At 39.7% G+C, this 19,941-nt stretch overlaps 2 protein-coding genes across 21 annotated transcripts in view; one reads left to right on the top strand and one right to left on the bottom strand.

Moving 5' to 3' along the window:
- The window catches only part of UFSP2 (UFM1 specific peptidase 2), a 29,287-nt gene extending 22,492 nt beyond the window's left edge, over positions 1-6,795 (top strand). For 15 of the 19 annotated variants that reach the window (XM_038400738.2, XM_038400744.2, XM_043513607.1 and 12 more), the window contains 2 exons: positions 3,503-3,627; positions 5,421-5,793. In XM_038400738.2, the coding sequence (XP_038256666.1) occupies positions 3,503-3,627; positions 5,421-5,507 (212 nt within the window). In that variant the 3' untranslated portion in view covers positions 5,508-5,793. Of the gene's footprint in view, positions 1-3,502; positions 3,628-4,055; positions 4,190-5,420 lie in introns of all 19 variants that reach the window. The other 4 variants (XM_043513604.1, XM_038400737.2, XM_038400736.2 and 1 more) reach the window with 2 other exon arrangements.
- Positions 1,809-10,873, bottom strand: ANKRD37 (ankyrin repeat domain 37). 2 transcript variants are annotated; one of them, XM_038400763.2, is made up of 5 exons: positions 10,282-10,556; positions 9,799-9,951; positions 8,154-8,245; positions 7,152-7,381; positions 1,809-2,364 (listed from the first exon to the last, which is right to left on the bottom strand). In XM_038400763.2, exons 1-5 carry the CDS (start codon positions 10,309-10,311, stop codon positions 2,222-2,224), a joined length of 648 nt encoding a protein of 215 aa, XP_038256691.1. In that variant the 5' UTR covers positions 10,312-10,556; the 3' UTR covers positions 1,809-2,221. The 2 variants fall into 2 exon arrangements, with proteins under 2 accessions (XP_038256691.1, XP_038256692.1); XM_038400764.2 differs by lacking the exon at positions 1,809-2,364 and adding an exon at positions 4,048-6,390 and having other exon boundaries at positions 10,282-10,873.
- Between the last annotated feature and the right edge of the window lie 9,068 nt (positions 10,874-19,941).

Here is a 19,941-nt window from a genome sequence, read left to right as displayed (position 1 = left end):
CAATTATTCCTACCCTTTTTGTTTCCTGTCTTTTAACCAGTCACTGATCCATAAGAGGACCTTCCTCTTATTCCATGACTGCTTACTTTGCTTAAGAGCCTTTAGTGAGGGACTTTCTCAAAGGCTTTTTGAAAGTCCAAGAACAGTATATTCACTGGATCACCCTTGTCCACATGCTTGCTGACATCCTCAAAGAATTCTAATAGATTGGTGAGGCATGCTTTCCCTTTACAAAAGCCCTGTTGACTCTTATCCAACAAATCATGTTCATCTGTGTGTCTGATAATTCTGTTCTTTACTATAGTTTCAACCAGTTTGCCTGGTATTGAAGTCAGGCTTACCAGCCTGTAATTGCCAGGATTGCCTCTGGAGCCTTTTTTAAAAATTGGCAACACATTAGCTATCCTCCAGTCATCTGATAAATAAGCTGGTTTATGTGATAGGTTACATGCCACAGTTAGTAGTTCTGCTATTTCATATTTTGAGTTTTTTCAGAACTCTTGGGTGAATGCCATCTTGTTCTGGTGACTTATTACTGTTTAATTTATCAATTTGTTCTGAAGCCTCTATCGACACCTCAATCTGGGATTGTTCCTCGGTTTGTCACCTAAAAAGAATGGTTCAGGTGTGGGAATCTCCCTCACATTCTTTGCAGCGAGGGAGATTGCAAGATTAACCAAGTTCAGGTATACACCTTAGTATTGTCTTTTATCTGCTCTAAGGTGAAGGACCATAAAAAGCTGATTTGGCTGATATCTTTTCATGGTGATCTAGGTCCCCAAACTTAGTATAGCACAGGCTGGCTGAGGTCAGTCTGAGTGATGATCTCTAAATTCAAGAGACTAACAAATAGGTTTTGAAGTTTGCATTCCACGGTTGGTGAGCCAGCTACTCTGATTTTACAAAATAGTCTGCTCCCTGCACTAACAACACTATTCGAGAATTATTTTGTATTGCTCAGCATTAACTTCCTTGAGCATTAAAGAGCAGCATTTTTATTGGCTTTAATTCCTTAGCAAAAATTTCTTTCCTAAAACCAGCTGAAATATTTTAATAATTTAAAATGTTGGTAACACAGGTAAGGACATTTGGGTTTTAAGAACATTAGAATTTTTACTGATACTGTCCTGAAGGGGAATGGTGCTTTGAAAAAGTAGAGAAAAACATTTTTTAAAAATCAGCCTTAATATAAATATCTTATTTTCATTTTAATCTTATTCCCCATCCTAACATATTTATGGACATGGATTTATAATGTCATCCAGATCTGTCTGAACTCTGGGTAATATTGACCACCCACCCAATCATAAGGTAAAGGTAGAGAAAATTATAACAAAATGTATTTCCTAGAAGAGGGTCATTTCTGGCTGACAGATAAAGTTGCCTGTTTCTTAGCAGGCAGAAACTTCTTTATATGCTTTTTAACTATTCTTTTTGCTTTGATTTTTGGCATTTACCTTCTTCTCGCCCTTTCTGACCTGACAGACTATGGCAGTGCTTTGTCATTAAAAAGTTCCTTTGGTATTTTAATCTTTCTTTCCCTGCTCCATCTAGAACTATCCATAAGTGCTACCCACTAATCAGCAGCAAGTAGAAATTGCTCTGTAAATTTACAGTTTTCAGTCTTAGGTCTCTGTGTTTTTCTTCAGAAGCTTCAGTGTAAGAGCTTTTCACAAGGACCCCAGCCTCAGGAATTCAGATAGGTTCAATGCATGTGACCCATTGTAATCTGCATCTTCCAACCCATATCAATTCATCTGTCTTGTGAAAACTAATATCCCATCTGCCTACATTTTCCTTTGATTCTCGTGTGGCTTTACCAGTCCTGGCGTAAGCCCTTCTGAGGGAACCTAATTTCTGCTTGTAAAACCCTCGCCACCATTACTAATTCTTCTCTGGAGGGTTAGTTTTTACTGTGCTGAATTCCAGAAATCCCAAGGAATTTCCATTTGGATGTGCAGTGTGCTTGGCATTGTTAGTGGAAGCACCAAATGCCCCGTCCGCCTCAACTGCAGGCTTTCAAGGACCCTAAATAAAACAATTTTTGAAAGTTTGGTCATTTCCCCTCCCCCATACTGATATCCCCAGCCTTTCTTGTGGGTCTTCTCCCGTTTTATCCTCCCTTTTGTGGAATCTCTGTGGCCCCATAACACTGAACCATCAGAGCCGTATTCTATGGAAGTGGACTATCAGATGATTACATGTAAAGCTGAGGGCCAACTCAGCAAGAGGTCCCCTCCCATTGTTGCAGGTTGGAGTAAGAGAAACCATTCTTCCTGCACCTAGTCTTCATTGAGCTAGTGAGTGGGAAACAGCAGACATCCTGGCTCAGAAATTCAGCTCCTTCCCAAGTCCTCAGAGAACCTATGGAAACAGTGATGGTTAGATCGGTTCTGAAACTTATTACTTCCTCTAAACTACATCTGTCTAGTGATTTTCATCCTGTATGGAGATACTAAGAAAAAAAGCTCATGACTTCCAAAGCTTCTGTGGCAAGATTGTTGAGAGAATTAATTAAGGAAAGCTACCAAGCTAAAAGTGGTGCCTCTCCCCCAGGTGTCTTGGACCATTCTGGCAGTGTGCTGGATCGTGTACCTTTAACCAGGTAGGGAGGTACTTCCCCACTGAGATTATGCAAGGCCACCTAAACATCCTTTCTTGCTATTATAGGGAGATCTTGAGGCATTTACAGATGCCATCTTTGGAGGAGGTATGCTGCAATCAGGAAGATTTTTCAAGGGTTACCATGGCAAGTGGTTCTCAGTACTCACTCTAATGTATTTGATTTTGAAATTCTTAATGTCCAGAATGACCTGGGGCATGAAGTAGAAAGGAAATACTTGCATATTATTTGGTTTCTTCTAGTCCCTCCTTAACTCAGTCTAGTCACCCAGCTTGTAGCCTAAACTGTTGGAGAGGTGAGAAATAGACAAGTGGTATTTACCTTTATGGACTTTACACCTAATCTCATCGTTTTAACATTTTAGACTTGTGTGTGTTAACCTTAGTATCTAGTAACAAAACACTGTTGTGCTCTGGTTATACATACCGTATCCCTTCTTTTTCTCCTCTTTTGATTTATTGCTCACAAATTAACAATTATATTTTTTTGAGGAAGTTTCTCAGACTGGGGTCCTCTTCTAGAACTGACCATTTCTATATAGACTGGACATAACTGCTGTATTCAAAATGTTCATGTCTTCAGCTGGTAGGGTGGGATCATAATACTGCTGAATTGGGAGAGACTGAGATCAAATTCTTAAGTAAAATTATTTTTGTGGTAATAACTACTCTGGTTTTACAACTTTGTCCTTATTTTGGCTATCATATTCCATGAAGGATCTCACACGATGCAGTTACCCTACTATTTTTCATAGCCTAGAGAATGAAACTTTATTCATAGATCTGTCAGCTAATAGAAAGTATTAACATATGTATGTGTGCAAAAAATAAGTCAAACTGTACAAAGTCTTAGAAAGAGCATATATTTTCTCCAATCCAGGTGGAGGCGTTCTGGCTCACACAATACTAGGAGTGGCATGGAATGAGGTTACAGGACACATAAAATTTCTGATTCTAGACCCACATTACACTGGTGCAGAAGATCTGAATATTATCTTGGAAAAGGTAAGATTTTTAACTTCATTTAATTTCTACTTATGACATTAATAAATGGTTATATGGCATGACCAGTGTTGGAGAGATAGCACTGTAATTATTTTTTTACTTGCATAATTAATTTCTCTTAAAAGTAGTCTTTGTTAAAAAAAAAAAAAAAAAAAAAAATGTAGATTTGGGAATAAACTTCTTTCAGCCCTTTAGAGGATAGGGTTAGTTTATATATAATTCAGCCCTACTGAGTTTGCTCAGTCCCTGGACTGAAGAAGGACACTATCACTAAAAGAAAAATGCTGATTCCACCTGGTGGCCAGCCCAGAGGCCAGGTGAATGTACCAGTACAGCATACCCTTACCTCTAGCCTGTAGAGCTTAATGACTCTGAAGAGATGCAGTGTTTGGGAGAACACTTTTTTTTTTTTTTTTTAAAAAACACAGTAAGAAGGAATGCTCCCTACTTGCCTCGGGACTGAATATCCCTGATGCCACCACCTTGTGTCTAGAACAGAGTTTCTTATATCTGGTTATATATGTGTTAATATAAAAATTTGAGAGAGTTTCCCTGAAATTAGGTAAATATCTTTTATAGTGATATAGACAAAAGCTATCAGGGTCCCTTTCAAAGGAATACATGCAAATTTTGGGGATACATTTGGGTGTGTCTAGTCTTTATAGTTTGGAAGATAAACCATGCAATTCCATCTTCCTGAATATGCAGACAGATGGCTCCATTTCCTCTGCTGTTGCTCATAGTAAAGCTAAGCAGTAGCAGAGTATAATTAATGAGGCTTGTCAGGTTCTGTTTATCCTATAGGCAGATATGAAATTGAGGACAATGAATTGTATCAGTTTCATTATGCCAGCTGCTCCAGAAAAGTCAGCAGCAGGAGGGGTAGAAATTTTGAACTATTCAGAAAGGAGGGATATCTTATAATAAAAAATTGTGAAGCTCTAGGAATGGCAGAGTTGGAGAATAACAGATACCATGGCAGCAGTAGGCTCTGAGATTGGGAAGAAAGAACTCCTTCTTAACAGCCAGGCAGGAGGAAGGCAGCTTCAGATTTATCACACCTACTAAACTGGGGCTGATTTTGAATGGTGGGAAAGCACTTTGGCATGAATTCCATCCAGCATGCTCTCCTTTCCCAGTAGCTGAGGTTAGATACTGTCCTTGAACTATTCTGGTAGCTCCCTTTACTTTTGCATCTGCCTCAAGTTTAGTATGGTAGGTTTCTGGTAATTTTTCAAGTCCTGAGACTGGTCTAGTCATATTTATAGAACTCCACAGTTAATTGAAACTTCACATACTCTTAATTTGTTAATTTCTAAATATAAATCCTGAAGAAATTTACAAATGCACTCAACTTTAAGCACCTGACCAGTCTCACTGATTTGAATAAAACTATTACTGTAATAAATGTAAGCACATGCATAAATGTTTGCAGAATGGGGGTCTAAGTTCGGATGCTGTAAAGACCAAGACCACACCCTAAGTGTATGCACTATTTTGTAAAAAGTATTTTTATGATTGAAAATAATTGATGTGATTAAAAATAAAAATAGTATATGATATGACTTTACTACCTTCAAAACATAAGGCAGAAGATAATGTTGCTATTAGACTTCAATTTTAACAGCATGGTAATTTCTAGCTGTTTTGAGTCAAAAAAATGGAACCTGTTCTGTTAATTCAGTATATGTATAATAAAAATAACAAACTGTAACGTATGACAGCACTTATGGACCAAATCTGCTAAACACAACTGTTTTAGAAATGGCTTTATTTTGCTTTTTCCTGTACAGGGTTGGTGTGGATGGAAGGGCCCAGACTTTTGGAGCAAAGATGCTTACTACAATCTCTGCCTACCTCAGCGACCAAAAACTATTTAAATTCCAATTGAAAAAATTATGTTAATACAGAATTTAAGACTTGATACAGACAGAGCTGTCTTATTTAAAATAAAATGAATAAGCTTTAGAAAACTTTTAATTATTTTCAATTTAAACAGTGTTTTGTTAGTCAAAAGTCGCTGAAATAAAAATGCTAGTTGAATTCTTTATGCTGCAATTAAGTATAAAATGTCTTTTTAAATAAACATCAAAAATGGAAGAAGAGTAAATCACATTCAACTGCATTCTTGTATAGACAAGTTTAGGTAAAGGAGTTTATTGTAATTTTGACAACTTAGATTAAGGTAATTAATATTTATAACGTTTTTTTGCTTTCTGAAGGCTCCTGAAGTGCTTTACAAATTTAGGGGCTGGTCCTTTAACATTTACTCATGTAAGCAACTCTTGCTCATAAAAGTAGACAGCTCTTGTTAGTAAGATGTGCAGAATCCTTAGGGCTCCATAGAGCCCCCTCTATAGTGAAGTGTGGTAACCATTTGACAGCAGCCAGTAATATCACACAACAACATGATAGGCAGGGAATGTCACTTAACAAAATGTTAATCTCCTCAGCACTTTGGAGCCAGAGAGAAACACTGTATGTGCTAAGTATCAACTTGGTTTTGCTATTTACCTGAGAAGAGACTGCCCTATTATACATAGTCTACAATTGAACACACAGAGAGCTGTATGAATACAAGTATTCTAGAAAAATGTCTTCTTCAAGAAGCAAAAGTAATTAAGGTTTCCTCCTTCTCAGAAGGAAACAGCAGAACATCAAATAGTGGGTTGCTTAGTTCATAGACCAATAATGTTGTTTTTGAAGATTTCAGATTCTTTTCAGGGTTACAGGTTTTCCCACCTGCAGTCTAAGACGTGATATCTGTTCAAACAAAAGAGCTTACTTTACAAAATAGAAGTATACATCTCGATTTATCAAAACGCTTGGCTATAGTAGAGCATGGCTGTTTAGTGCATCACTCTCTCTTTCTACCTAAAACCTAGGTAGTTGTATTTATATTTAAAAAAAAATGTTTTGTGCATTTAATTGAACTTGAAATTTCCATCCAAGTAGAGATTGACACAAATCACAAGGAAAAAATTAATTGAGTAAGTAGTTAAGGTTTAGGCTTACTTAAATTAATGTGTATAAATATAGCATACTCTCCTGCTTAGCAAAAAGACTATATTTACTTGCAAATCAACATGTTTTAAGGGGTTCCAACCAATAAGAATAAACTTTTGAGGAAAATAACTAAAAAGAATTAAAAGCGATTATTTAAATCAAGCTTTCCTCCTTGTTGATTTAATAATGATTAAAATCAGTGATTTAAATAGCTTTGATTTAAATCAATCCACCCTGACCCAAAGCACAAAAGTAATTTTGCCCTTTATTAGAACATACATATGTCGTGACAGCATGTTCTTCTATGCAACATTAATATTCTGACTGAATAGCAGCCTTACCACATAGGTATATGTGGATGCATTGAAGGGCCGTGCCTCACCACCACTACATATCTACTGACAAATGCAGGTAATGTACTTAAATACTGAAAGTCTGAGATTTTGGTTTAAAAATATTCTGATATGTATTAAACCAGTCCTAGCCAAGTATCTGATTTGTAGTCATAAACTACATACCATCTGATCTCCTCCTCTTTCTGTTTGCGGGTCCCATAATTCCACATGCTCGTTTCTTTCCAGCTGAAGCCTCTCTTGGCAAACCACAATTGTCCTTAAGTGAGTAGCTAGGTTGTTCTCTTAGCTTCATATTTTGAGTGTGTTTAACAGTTGTGAGGAACTTGGCACATTCCAGAAATCCAAAAGCCCATGCAAGATCTTCTGCTGTTTGTCCATCATTATTGCACAAACTGAAACACAAAAGTTAACACACAGTTAATTTCAAATTGTCACTATGTAAGATGAAAAGGAGTACTTGTGGCACCTTACAGACTAACAAATTTATTTGAGCATAAGCTTTCGTGAGCTACAGCTCACTTCATCAGATGCATTCTGTAGCTGTAGGTCACAAAAGCTTATGCTCAAATAAATTTGTTAGTCTCTAAGGTGCCACAAGTCCTCCTTTTCTTTTTGCGAATACAGACTAACACAGCTGCTACTCTGAAACCTGTCATTATACAAGATGAGGCAGTCATCCTAATTCTTCAGTAAATATTTTTATTTCAAGTGCACAAATATTTGAAACAGAGAAATAAGCTACCAAAAAATCAAGAACAAAGAAATTGTCTCAAGTATAAGATGTAAGAACAGTATAACCAATAGATGAAATGGAAAGCTCCTCCAACCAGGGAGCTATGACCAGTAAGCTCCTCTTAGCTGTTGTGGTAAAGAGATTTTTCTCTAAACCAAAACTGAAAGACAATGGTATAGATGTACAGTACGTGGACTATCATGATAAATACTTGTAATGGCTGCACCATATTTTTACACTTTTTTAAAAAATATGCACATGCACACACACACTGCATTCCAACTACCACAATATAGTTTGAACAGGAAACAAAGTTCTGCATTAGCATACATTTCTTGTTTATGTATGTTAAGATTATAGCAGAATAAGTTATATGAATAATTTCTTTGAGGGCTAATATTTGAATTAGTTAAATGTAGTTTTTGACTTACTCTATTCTGGCATCACTGGCAACGAGTAGAGCAAGACACTCCAAGCTCCCAACTTTAGCTGCCTTATGAATAGGAGCTTCTCCATGGCAATCCTAAAAACAAAACAGAATTTCACCCTTGGTATATCATAATTACTTAATAAAGTGGCAGGGAGAGATTAACCAGTTTGAGCACCATCACAAACATCAGAACTCTAGATGACACAACCTTGATGGCAAGTCAGAAAGGTGGGTCAGAAAAGTATATATCCAGTTAAATACAAATAATATGCTATTAAGTATTTTTAGAATATTCTTTATTCATGTAACAAGCTGTTAGATTACATACAAAATCTCTTGCAAAACCTTTATCTCCTCAAATAGCTTTTATACAAAATGTGTACTCAAAGTTAATTGGGAATTTTTCAATATCAGAAAATGCCAATTAATCGAAACCAAAACTGTTCGCAAAACAGGTTTGGATTTAACAGATCTCAAAGTTTAGAACCTAACAAAATGTTTTTGTTTGACACTTTCAAAATGAAAATTCCTGTTTTTTCAATTCAGAATGACTTTTCCTGTAGAAATTTAAGCTAATTAAACTACAAAAAGAAGCTGTAAAGGTCAAATCAAAAGAAAATGTTTTGAAGTTATCAAAACACTGACCTGATCTGAAAACATTTTGGTCTCTGAAAATTTGAGATTGACTTTTCATCATGATCTGAGAGAGGAAAACAAATTTGAACACTTGAAATATTTGAGGGACGTGAAAACAGTTTCTGACCCTCCTCTGCTACATATCCACATTCATTCACTAATCAACATAGCAGGATCTTCCAGCAAAACACAGAGGTAGGAAGTAACGGCACCATTCATAGCAAAGTGCAGAGATACAAGCAAATCACCAAAATTTCTGCTATTGAAATAAGTGTGACTCCTTAACAGACCTGGAAGGAGATTATGTGAACGTTCCCAAGACCGGTTTCAGAGAAGCAGCTGTGTTAGTCTGTATTCGCAAAAAATAAAGGAGTACTTGTGGCACCTTAGACACTAACAAATTTATTTGAGCATAAGCTTTCGTGAGCTACAGCTCACTTCAAGTGCTGGAAGATCCTGCTACGCTGATTAGTGAATGAATGTGGCTATGTAGCAGAGAAGGGTCAGAAACTGTTTTCACGTCCCTCAAATATAATAAAGCTTATGCTCAAATACATTTGTTAGTCTCTAAGGTGCCACAAGTACTCCTTTTCTTGTTCCCAAGACCCTAACAGGAAAAAGGGGACACTAAAGTTCTCTCCCATGTGCAAATCAGGAGGCAAAGTTTCAGATTTGACAGGGGTCCTATATATCTACAAAACAATCCAAACACAATAACCAGAATGAATTTTAAAGTACATTTTATATGAGGAAGAGTCTATTTTGAAAGTGTTTACAACTGATTTTGATTGAGGACTGGGGAAGAGATGTTTCATACAAAGGACACCTGTTTTCATGTAATAAATTGTTTGTATAGATGAGATGCAACAAATAATCACAGGCAACTAGTCTGTATATCTCATCAAATCTGTGACAACTAAAAATTTACATAAACAATATACCTTTCATACAAATAACATGCCTCATTTAAATAAGGCAGTCCAAAAGAAACAAAAAGGCATTACTTGTACCTGTTGGTTCAGATTAGCTCCTGTTTGCAGTTGCCAGAGTAGGAAAAAAGCTTGTCCTCCACAAGCAGCCAAGTGAGCTGGGGACTGACCAAAGGTATCTGCAGGTGCATTCACCCCAGCCCCCGCCTCAAGCAGGAGGCTCAAGCCGTCAGGCTACAGGGGGGGGAAACAAGTGTTTTAAAAATACATTTAGCTTCACATTATTCTTAGACCTGAAAGATAAATGATACAGTAGCAGAAAAATCTGAAGGTATCACCCCATCTTCCTCTTCACAGAAAGCCAACAGTCATTTAATGTTTATGTCCTTTTATCGTAGTCTTTTCAACTTGAAAGAACCAGGCTATTAGGTTTAAACTCTGGCAAAATCCTACTGACATCAGTGGGATTTGGGTTTAGCCAATAGTGGTAAAACTACATTTCAAACAACTCAACACCTGGACTTCTAACAGTGCATAGAAACAACCGCGCAACCTCAGCCTCACCTCTGAGCTGCAATCCAGCATCATCCACATTGTCTCTTTTCGGCAGAGGACTATTTACTCCCAATGTTCTGGGACGGCTGCTGCGGTGCGGCGAATGGAGAAGCCCAGCTCGCCTGTCCCCGATTCTGTCTAGTGCATGTAGCACAAGTCAGACGCCGTGCAAGCTCTAAAAGGGAACCTCCAGCCTGAACTCCCCTCCCTCTCTGCTGGAAACCGGCTCCTGCACGTACACAAACAGGAGCACATGCAGTTCAACCCGCCCCCTTGTGCGGGGATTGACTCCTTCTGATGTTTTCTCCAGCCGTCCTGGGCGGGCTCCCCTTGCACGTGTTTCAGTGTACAGTACAACGGAAGGCGGGGCGGCTATGGAGCATAGGGCAGCTAGGCACGTATCACACACATTCACACACGCAGACCCACACCCTTGTGCTTTTTGCTGCAGCCGCAGGAGAGGAAGGAAGAAAAACAATTCCTCTAGACTAATTATTGGTCTCTCTATGAAGCTATAGATAGCTAGACATATGCATCTTCATGCACGTATGCGGGAGCGTGAAACAAAGCCTCCCCATGAGAAGATTCTTTCAAAACTCATGCTGTCACACTCAGCCAGAAGTGAATGGTTTTAAGCAAGACCCACACTTCTCTTATTTATTACCCCAATTAATATAGTTTTAAAATGTGTGTGCCAGTTTAGAGCTTGCAAATGGAATAGGTGCATAACTAGCTACAGCTGTGCAAGCTGGCCCATGCTGACCTACCAATGCTCTCAACTCTGATGTGGAGAGACCACCTCTCCAGGCCTGAATTAGGGGAAAACTGATACGATCCATCATTTTCAACCAACAGAAACCAGGCTATTAACAAGATCATCTATTTCCCAATTCAAGAACTGCCTCTAGGAAGAAGAGAAAAGTTGTCTGTGGGCCCAGTCTGTCACTGGACTCTGTTGATATTGCCAACAATTATGGCAAAGTTATTACCAACCTGAGCTGGGTTTGTACTGGTGACCTATGGAAAGGACTGTGTTCCAATCCTTAATTGCAAACTCATTTCTATTAAAAATAAATCTAGCAAAAATATAACTTTTACTTTCAGATCCTCAGTTGTTAAACCATTGAGGTTCATATGTTGTCACAGCCAAATAGACTAAATCAAATTATATATAGACCTGCTTCCACTGAAATAGAACAAAGATAGCTACAACCATATTCAGAAGTAGTTGCTATCAAGCACAATTGCTTGACAACCATTTTCAAACATGGAGGTAGTTAGCATTCTCTGAGCAATTCCAGGGTCTGCTGTGGTCAGGGTTTTGTTGTTGTTTTAAACCAATCATACTTCAAGAAATCATGCTACAGACTTTCCCAGTCATAGGCCTATTTTAGCACAGTTTTGTAACACAGCCATGTCAAAATGTTTAGTATGGACAAAATACTTGTTAGGTTCATGCTTCAAAGTAACTTCCTGTCTTGTCTACACTATAAAATCAACTGAGGCAGGAGACTGAATTACATGGCAGTTTCCCTTCAGGGGACTGGACTAGATGACCTCTGAAGGTTCTTTCCAGTCCTATGATTCTATGGTATTTAAAATACAGTCTTACAGTACAGACCGAGCTGAACTCTGTTTTAACCATGTCTCCAATTTGTAATATAGCCTTTTCCTGCCTTAAAACGTTAATATGAATTCTGTTTCCTGAGCAAGCTTTTTTTGACTCCATGACACATGCATTCTTGTCTGTTATGGAAGTTACTCCTGACTACTAGCATCATTTTTAAAAAATAAAGATCACCGTATCATTTGTTTTGGAAAAACAAAACTGAATGGACTTGGTAAACAGATTTATAAAGAAAAGTGAAATCTGATCCCTGCAAACCTTAACAGTGTTCCTTTAACAGAATTCAGAGTAGCAGCCGTGTTAGTCTGTATTCGCAAAAAGAAAAGGAGTGCTTGTGGCACCTTAGAGACTAACAAATTTATTTGAGCATAAGCTTTCGCGAGCTACAGCTCACTTCATCGGATGCATTCGGATGCATTCATGTGGGCATGGACAAATACTTTAGTGTCCCCTTTTTCCCGTTAGGGTCTTGGGAACTGACCAAAGGTATCTCTCTCATTTTCCCTTTCCTATGTAGAAAATTAACTCACATATTGAAATAAACAGAAGCTATGCAAAATAGGTGGAATATACATGTATAACAAGTTGCAGAGCTCCAGATACGCATGTAATATACTGCGTGTAACATTGCACTCCATATGTTTTATGGAAATATGCTTATGAGTTTAAATATAATGTAACTGGAATATGCTTTATGCAAAAAGTCTCTTGTAAGGTATCATTACAAAGCTTATAATCTACTGAGTGTGTTCATCCTATTTACATGAACGTGTCATTCTTGTATCTGAAGCTAGAAATATAAAGTATTACTCTGAAGTCCTACTATAACAATGCAAACAAAAAGAAAAGGAGTACTTGTGGCACCTTAGAGACTAACAAATTTATTTGAGCATAAGCTTTCGTGAGCTACAGCTCACTTCACCGGATGCATTTTATTAAGTGAACTGTAGCTCACGAAAGCTTATGCTCAAATAAATTTGTTAGTCTCTAAGGTGCCACAAGTACTCCTTTTCTTTTTGCGAATACAGACTAACACGGCTGCTACTCTGAAACCTATCATAAAGCAAACAAAGTGTGGGCCATTAATGGTGGCATGGAATCTTGATGGCTCCCATTAATTAGCACAATTGGTTGTAAATGTAAATTACTTGTAAGCCTTCCTATATATGTGGGTGCCAGCCACCGCTTAATGAAGTCTCACAGGACATGTGACATACTGGAATCCATCTTAAATCTGGTGCTTTTCCATTTAGAAGCAAGGGTGGGAACCCAGAGAGAGAGAAAGGTTTCCTGCCTTGTGCCAAAAATATAAAAGGGGGTGGAAGAGAACAAAGGGGGCTGCCAGTCATGAGACATCCCCTAATTACCACCTGAGCTGGAACTAACAAGGTCTGTACCAGGGGAAAGGATTGTGCCCAGTCTAGAAATGAGTCTAGTCTGTGAAAGAAGCTTATTGGAACGTCTCTGAGGGTGAGATTTACTTGTATTCAGTTTCTTAAATGTATTAGGCTTAGACTTCTGTGTTTTGTTTTATTTTGCTTGGTAACTTACCTTGTTCTGTCTGTTATTATCTGGAACCACTTAAATCCTACTTTTTATACTTAATAAAATCACTTTTGTTTATTAATTAACCCAGAGTAAATGATTAATACCTGAGGGAGCAAACAGGTGAGCATCTCTCTCTATCAGTGTTATAGAGGGCGGACAATTTATTAGTTTACCCTGTATAAGCTTTATACAGAGTAAAATGGATTTATTTGGGGGTTGGATCCCATTGGGAACTGGGTGTCTGGGTGCTGGAGATAGGTGACTTGCTGAGCAGTTTTTAGTTAAAGTCTGTAGCTTTGGGGGTGTGGACCAGATCTGGGTCTGTGTTGCAGCAGACTAGCGTGTCTGGCTCAACAAGGCAGGGTTCTGGAATCCCAAGCTGGCAATGGAAAACAGGCTCAGAGGTAATTCTAGTACACCAGGTGACAACCTCAATGGGGTCTCTGTGACCAAACCCATCACATTAGCTAGTGCATTTACTTAAGTGTGTGACCATTTTTGCTTCTCTCATTTCAGACTGAAATAAACACATCTGTGCAACTACTGGATTCAGTCTTTTATTCCCACACACAAAACCAAGCAAATTCAGTCCAAAAAACACATATGATTTCAAATGCACAGGTACCATAAAATTCAAAATTATGGTTTTCACAGCAATCATAACAACTACACTACAGATGTTTAATTCACTTCTGGATATAAGGCTAAATAGGGCCTGGATCACCCCACATTTTAAGGCCCCCAATACATCTGCATTGCCCTACAGGTTCTGGCTTCAAGCCAAACGTCATCCAAAATGTCTCATCCTCCCAGACTGCACACCTGCACAACAGATTCTCCCACTAGTCCTGCCAGCCACTCAGGATTGATTTATCTTCCTCTTACCTATAAATTCTTGATCTTCCTGCCAAGCCCAGCCCACCCCAGTAGGCACCAGGTTTGCATCAATCAGCTGTACTCCTCCCAGTTACTGATATTTCTTTGATCGTAAAACATGGATATCAAGGTTCTATCTTAATCCACTCCTACATAAAGTCTAGCACTATATACAATAATACAAAATGCCTCACAATTACAAGCCCAAGTTACAGTTGCTGTGGAAACTTACTTTTTAAAAATTCTTACTCATTGAAAATTTCAACTATAATTATTAACATATTTTGCATATGTATAAAGAAATGAGACTAAGCATAAGAAATAGTATAAGACATGTTGTGCAGTTTTATCTTATACCCCCACATACCTTCAGATACCCAAGAAGTGTAGGAATCCAGTATACCTGCCTTTCCTGAAGTGGCTTTTGCAGAATGTTCTTTACATTCCATTTGTCAAATGAAATAATTTTTAAAAAATGTCTTTAATGTGATATTTTAAAAAACTCCTCTAACAAAATCTTAAATTTTCAAGTATGGTTAGACATATTGGACCATATTCTTCCTTGGAGTAACTCTACCAAAATTAATGGTGTATGATAAAACCCATTGTTTCATGTTCTCTGTGTGTGGAAATAAATCTCCCCACTGTATTTTCCACCGAATGCATCCGATGAAGTGAGCTGTAGCTCACGAAAGCTTATGCTCTAATAAATGTGTTAGTCTCTAAGGTGCCACAAGTACTCCTTTTCTGTTTGAGAAACCCCCTTGGGACTGTCACATGATGTGCTGAGACTACCTCTGTGCCTGTTTTCTCTGCCATTTTGGACCTCCAGAACCCTGCCTTGTTGAGCCAAACACTCCAGTCTGCTCCAACACAGACTCAGGGTCTGAACCACGGCCCCAAAACTGCAGACTTAACTGAAAACAGCTTAAGAAGTGCTCCTGTCTCCAGCACCCAGACACCCAATGGCATCCAAACCCCAAATAAATTTATTGTACTCTGTATAAAGCTTATACAGGGTAAACTAAAAAATTGTCTGCCCTCTATAACACTGATAGAGAGAGATGCTCACCTGTTTACTCCCTCAGGTATTAATCACTTACTCTGGGTTAATTAATAAGCAAAAGTGATTTTATTAAGTATAGAAAGTAGGATTTAAGTGGTTCCAAGTAATAACAGACAGAACAAAGTAAGTTACCAAACAAAATAAAACAAAACACAGAAGTCTAAGCCTAATACATTTAAGAAACTGAATACAAGTAAATCTCACCCTCAGAGACGTTCCAATAAGCTTCTTCCACAGACTGGACTCCTTCCTAGTCTGGGTCCAGCAATCACTCACATCCCCGTGTTACTCTCCTTTTTTCCAGTTTCTTTCAGGCATCTCTTGGGGGTGGAGAGGCCATCTCTTGAGCCAGCTGAAGACAAAATGGAGAGGCTTCCAGGGCCTTTTATATTCTCTCTCTTGTGGATGGAAATCCCTTTGTTCTTCTGTGCAAAGTCACAGCAACAAGATGGAGTTTGTAGCCACCTGGGCAAGTCACACGTCCATGAATGATTCAGCTTTTTGCAGGCCAACGCCATTGTTTACGTTAGTTTGAATGTTCCCAGGAAAGCTCAGATGTGGATTGGCGTCTTCAAGAATCCATTGTCGGTTAAGTGTTTCTTGATTGGGCACTTACTGGGAATAGTCCTTTCTCAAGAAGCTAACCAAATGCTTCACTGAGGCTACTTAGAATCAAACACATTGAGATACAAGTACATAGCCAATATTCATAACTTCAAATACAAAAATGATACACACATACAGAGAGCATAATCATAACCAGCAAACTATAACCTTTCCATAGAGACCCCACTTGACCTCCTTTGTACAAGACCTGGTGCAACCATAGGACCCTGGTTGCAACAATGATCTATATGGTCACAGTTCATGTCAATAACATCGCAGGGAGCACAGCATAGGGATTGGGGGCAGGGGTGCAGGAGGGAGGTGTAGGGGTTGGGGCAAAGGGGGCACAGTGCAGGGTTAAGGGTGCGGGGGGGTGAGAGGTTGGGGCAAAGGAGGAATGGGGAGCTAGGGGATCAGGGGCAATGGGGGGAGGTGCCATTACAAAGTCCACCCAGGGCGCCATTTTCCCTAAGGCCGGCCCTGGGCTTCAGATGTAATTTTTCCCCACTCACTTTTTCAAAGCTTGCAGTTTTTAATCACTGGAAAACAAATATACTATAAAAAAAAATAAAACAGAGGGAAAATATTTTAAAACTATTTTTCCTACTATTTTTGTCTCTGCCTTTTCATAGGATTAATGACCCAAAGACTTGGCTAGAGCAGTGGTTCTCAAAGCCGGTCCGCCGCTTGTTCAGGGAAGTGGCACGGGCCAAGGGACATGCTGGCCGCCCTTCTTGCAGCCCCCATTGGCCTGGAGCGGCGAACCGCGTCCAGTGGGAGCCACGATCGGCCAAACCTGCGGACGCGGCAGATAAACAAACCGGTCCGGTCCGCCAGGGGCTTTCCCTGAACAAGCGGCAAACCGGCTTTGAGAACCACTGGGCTAGAGTATTTAAATACACTGCAAATGAGTATTTACACATGTCTGGTTACCAGTATCCTTGGAAACTGTCAGACAATTTAATACCTCCTTTTGTAATGCTCATTTTATAAATAGTATCTACATACAGTAAAGACTATAAATCAACAAAGAGATTCAGGTGACATCATAAACAAAGAGCAAACCTTGACTCATTTGTCAGTGTCACCAAAACCTCAAGATACAATGGAGCTTTAGTTCCCCAAAGTAGATGGATTTATTTAGAAACAAAGCATCAAGCTACCAAGAGACCTTCTCAATGATCCAATACATTGGGCTGCTTACCTCTGAGATAGCAAATAAATAACTTACAGCTTGTCTACACTGGCACTTTACAGTGCTGCAACTTTCTCGCTCAGGGGTGTGAAAAACTGGGAGCAGGCTCTCACTGCTGGTAGCTACGCCCCTTGTGGAGATGGTTTTTTTAGAGCGCTGGGAGACCTCTCTCCCAGTGCTCTGCTATGACTACACAAGCCACCTTAAAGCGCTGCCACAGCAGCACTTTAGTGTTGCCAGTGTAGACTAGCCCTTAGTGTGTTTAAAGGTCAGTGAGACAAGCCTAGGAAAAAGAAAAGGAGTACTTGTGGCACCTTAGAGACTAACAAATTTATTAGAGCATAAGCTTTCGTGAGCTACAAGTACTCCTTTTCTTTTTGCAAATACAGACTAACACGGCTGCTACTCTGAAGCCTAGGAAAGAGAATGCCAAATTCTTGCCACTCCACAGGTCACACAAAGTTTCTCTACACTGCAATGTAGGCCCAGGGTTCGTGGGACTTGAGTAAGCTGACCCGTATTAGAGAACTCTGGGCTTGAGCATCTAAGTTGATTCTTAACTCTACATTAAGAGACTTTTCTAACCCAGGCTCAAACCTGGGGCCCTGTCATGCACACTGCAGCATGCTGACCTGAGTCAAACCAACCATCTCCCAGAGACCTTAGCACCCTCCCAAAATGTGGCTGCTCTAGCTCTTTGACTGTGAGGCACTGCATGAAAAAAACTTTACTGCCCACCCTCCATGTTACAGGAAGTTTGAACAGCCTGCTAATGCAGTCTGCTGAGCAGTCATTTTGGTCTGTGCACTCCCAGCTACTGGAGCCAGCAACATGGAGGAGGCATCTTTTGAAGAACTTCTCTTGCTTGGGCTTTCACTGCTATGTCATGAAACGGGTAGAGCTTCTGTGAGGTGCTAGTGGACATTTTGGCGGCATTTTCTGTCCTATCAAAGGTACCTCATGGATTTCATGATGGAGGAGGAGAAGTTGGCAGAGGAGGAAGAGTATAGTGGCATGGCAGACTTGCACTGGCAGTTGCTGCTTGATAGAATCATGATAGCCGCTGATGCCCACTACATAGACCAGCACTTCTGGCACAAGGCCACAAGCATAGACTAGTGAGATCAAATTGTCATGCAGACAGCTAGCAATAGGATGACCAGCAGTGGGTCTAGAACTTTTGCATGAAGAAAGCCACATTTCTGGAGCTTTATGAGTAGCTTGCTCTGACTCTCCAATGTAAAGACACACACTTGCCTGTCCACAAGCAGGCTGCTATAACCATCTGGAAACTGGCCACCTCAGACTCCTGTTGCCAACCAGTTTGGTGTGGGAAAGTCAACTGTGGGTAAAGTGGCAGCTGAGGTTTTTGAAGCAATCAGGGGTATGGTTTGCCCTAAGGTGACAGGCATTAAAGACATTCCTGAGGTAATTGCTGGCTTTGAGAGAATGGGGTTTCCTAATGCACCAGTGCCATTGATGGGACTCGTATGCCCACAGTTTGCCCTCCTCAAGGAGAACATGAGTAAGTTAAGATGCTGTAAGCCAAAGGGAGAGAGTTATCCTGTAGGCTTAAAGAACAGGAGTACTTGTGGCACCTTAGAGACTAATACATTTATTTGAGCATAAGCTTTCGTGGGCTACAGCCCACTTCATCGGATGCATAGAATGGAACAAATAGTAAGAAGATATTTATACATACAGAGAACATGAAACAATGGGTGTTATCATACACACTATAATGAGAGTGATCAGGTAAGGTGAGCTATTACCAGCAGGAGAGGAAAAAAACCTTTTGTAGTGATAATCAAGATGGGCCATTTCCAGCAGTTGACAAGAATTTGTGAGGAACAGTAGGGGGGGAAATAAACATGGGGAAATAGTTTTACTTTGTGTAATGACCCATCCACTCCCAGTCTTTATTCAAGCGTAATTTAATGGTGTCCAGTTTGCAAATTAATTCCAATTCAGCAGTCTCTCGTTGGAGTCTGTTTTTGATGGTTTTTTGTTGTGTTATTGCGACTTTTAGGTCTGTAATTGAGTGACCAGGAAGATTGAAGGGTTTTTGAACATTATAATTCTTGATGTCTGTTTTGTGTCTATTTATTCTTTTACATAGAGACTGTCAGGTTTGGCCAATGTACATGGCAGAGGCTTAATAATTTCATCTCCACAAGAGGCAGTAGCTATATTGGTGGGAGAACTAGTGCTGTCTACACCGGCGCTTAGGTTGGTATAACTACATCACTCAGGGATGTGGAACTCCATGAGGTGGGAGGGGGGCAAGGGAGGGGGACACCAAGCGTCAGGGATACAATCTGCCATTAGCAGATACACACTGGTAGCTGAGCCTTCTCATAACTGTTGCATTGGTCCTTGGAGCAGAAAACCCTCCCATTACTGTAGTAATAAACTTTGAGCCAAAAACTTACCAGGCTTAGGGGTGGCTTCTGTCTCTTCTCGATTTGCTGCAAACTTGGCAGTGGGGTGTTCCTTAGGGGTGCGTGGCATCAAACAGTCCCTCTGAGTATGGACTCAGAATTTGGTGTTGATCCTGTCCCACAGCCTGCTCTGGTCTGGTTTAATAAAGTCACTTCATGCTCCTCACTTGGAGCCTGCAGAGAGGTCACATCAGTTCCCATGCTGGATTCAAGGGACAGAAGGCACCATCCTGGCTGACCACGGTTAGCTCTATGCTGGACATAGTGCTCAGCACCTGGTCAAACACCTCATAAAACAGGCATGAAGTTG

The sequence above is a fragment of the Dermochelys coriacea genome, chromosome 4, assembly GCF_009764565.3.
Source record: "Dermochelys coriacea isolate rDerCor1 chromosome 4, rDerCor1.pri.v4, whole genome shotgun sequence".
NCBI classification, from domain to species: Eukaryota; Metazoa; Chordata; order Testudines; family Dermochelyidae; genus Dermochelys; species Dermochelys coriacea.
Note: the sequence above shows the minus strand (reverse complement) of the source record. Positions and strands in the feature narration are given on the sequence as shown.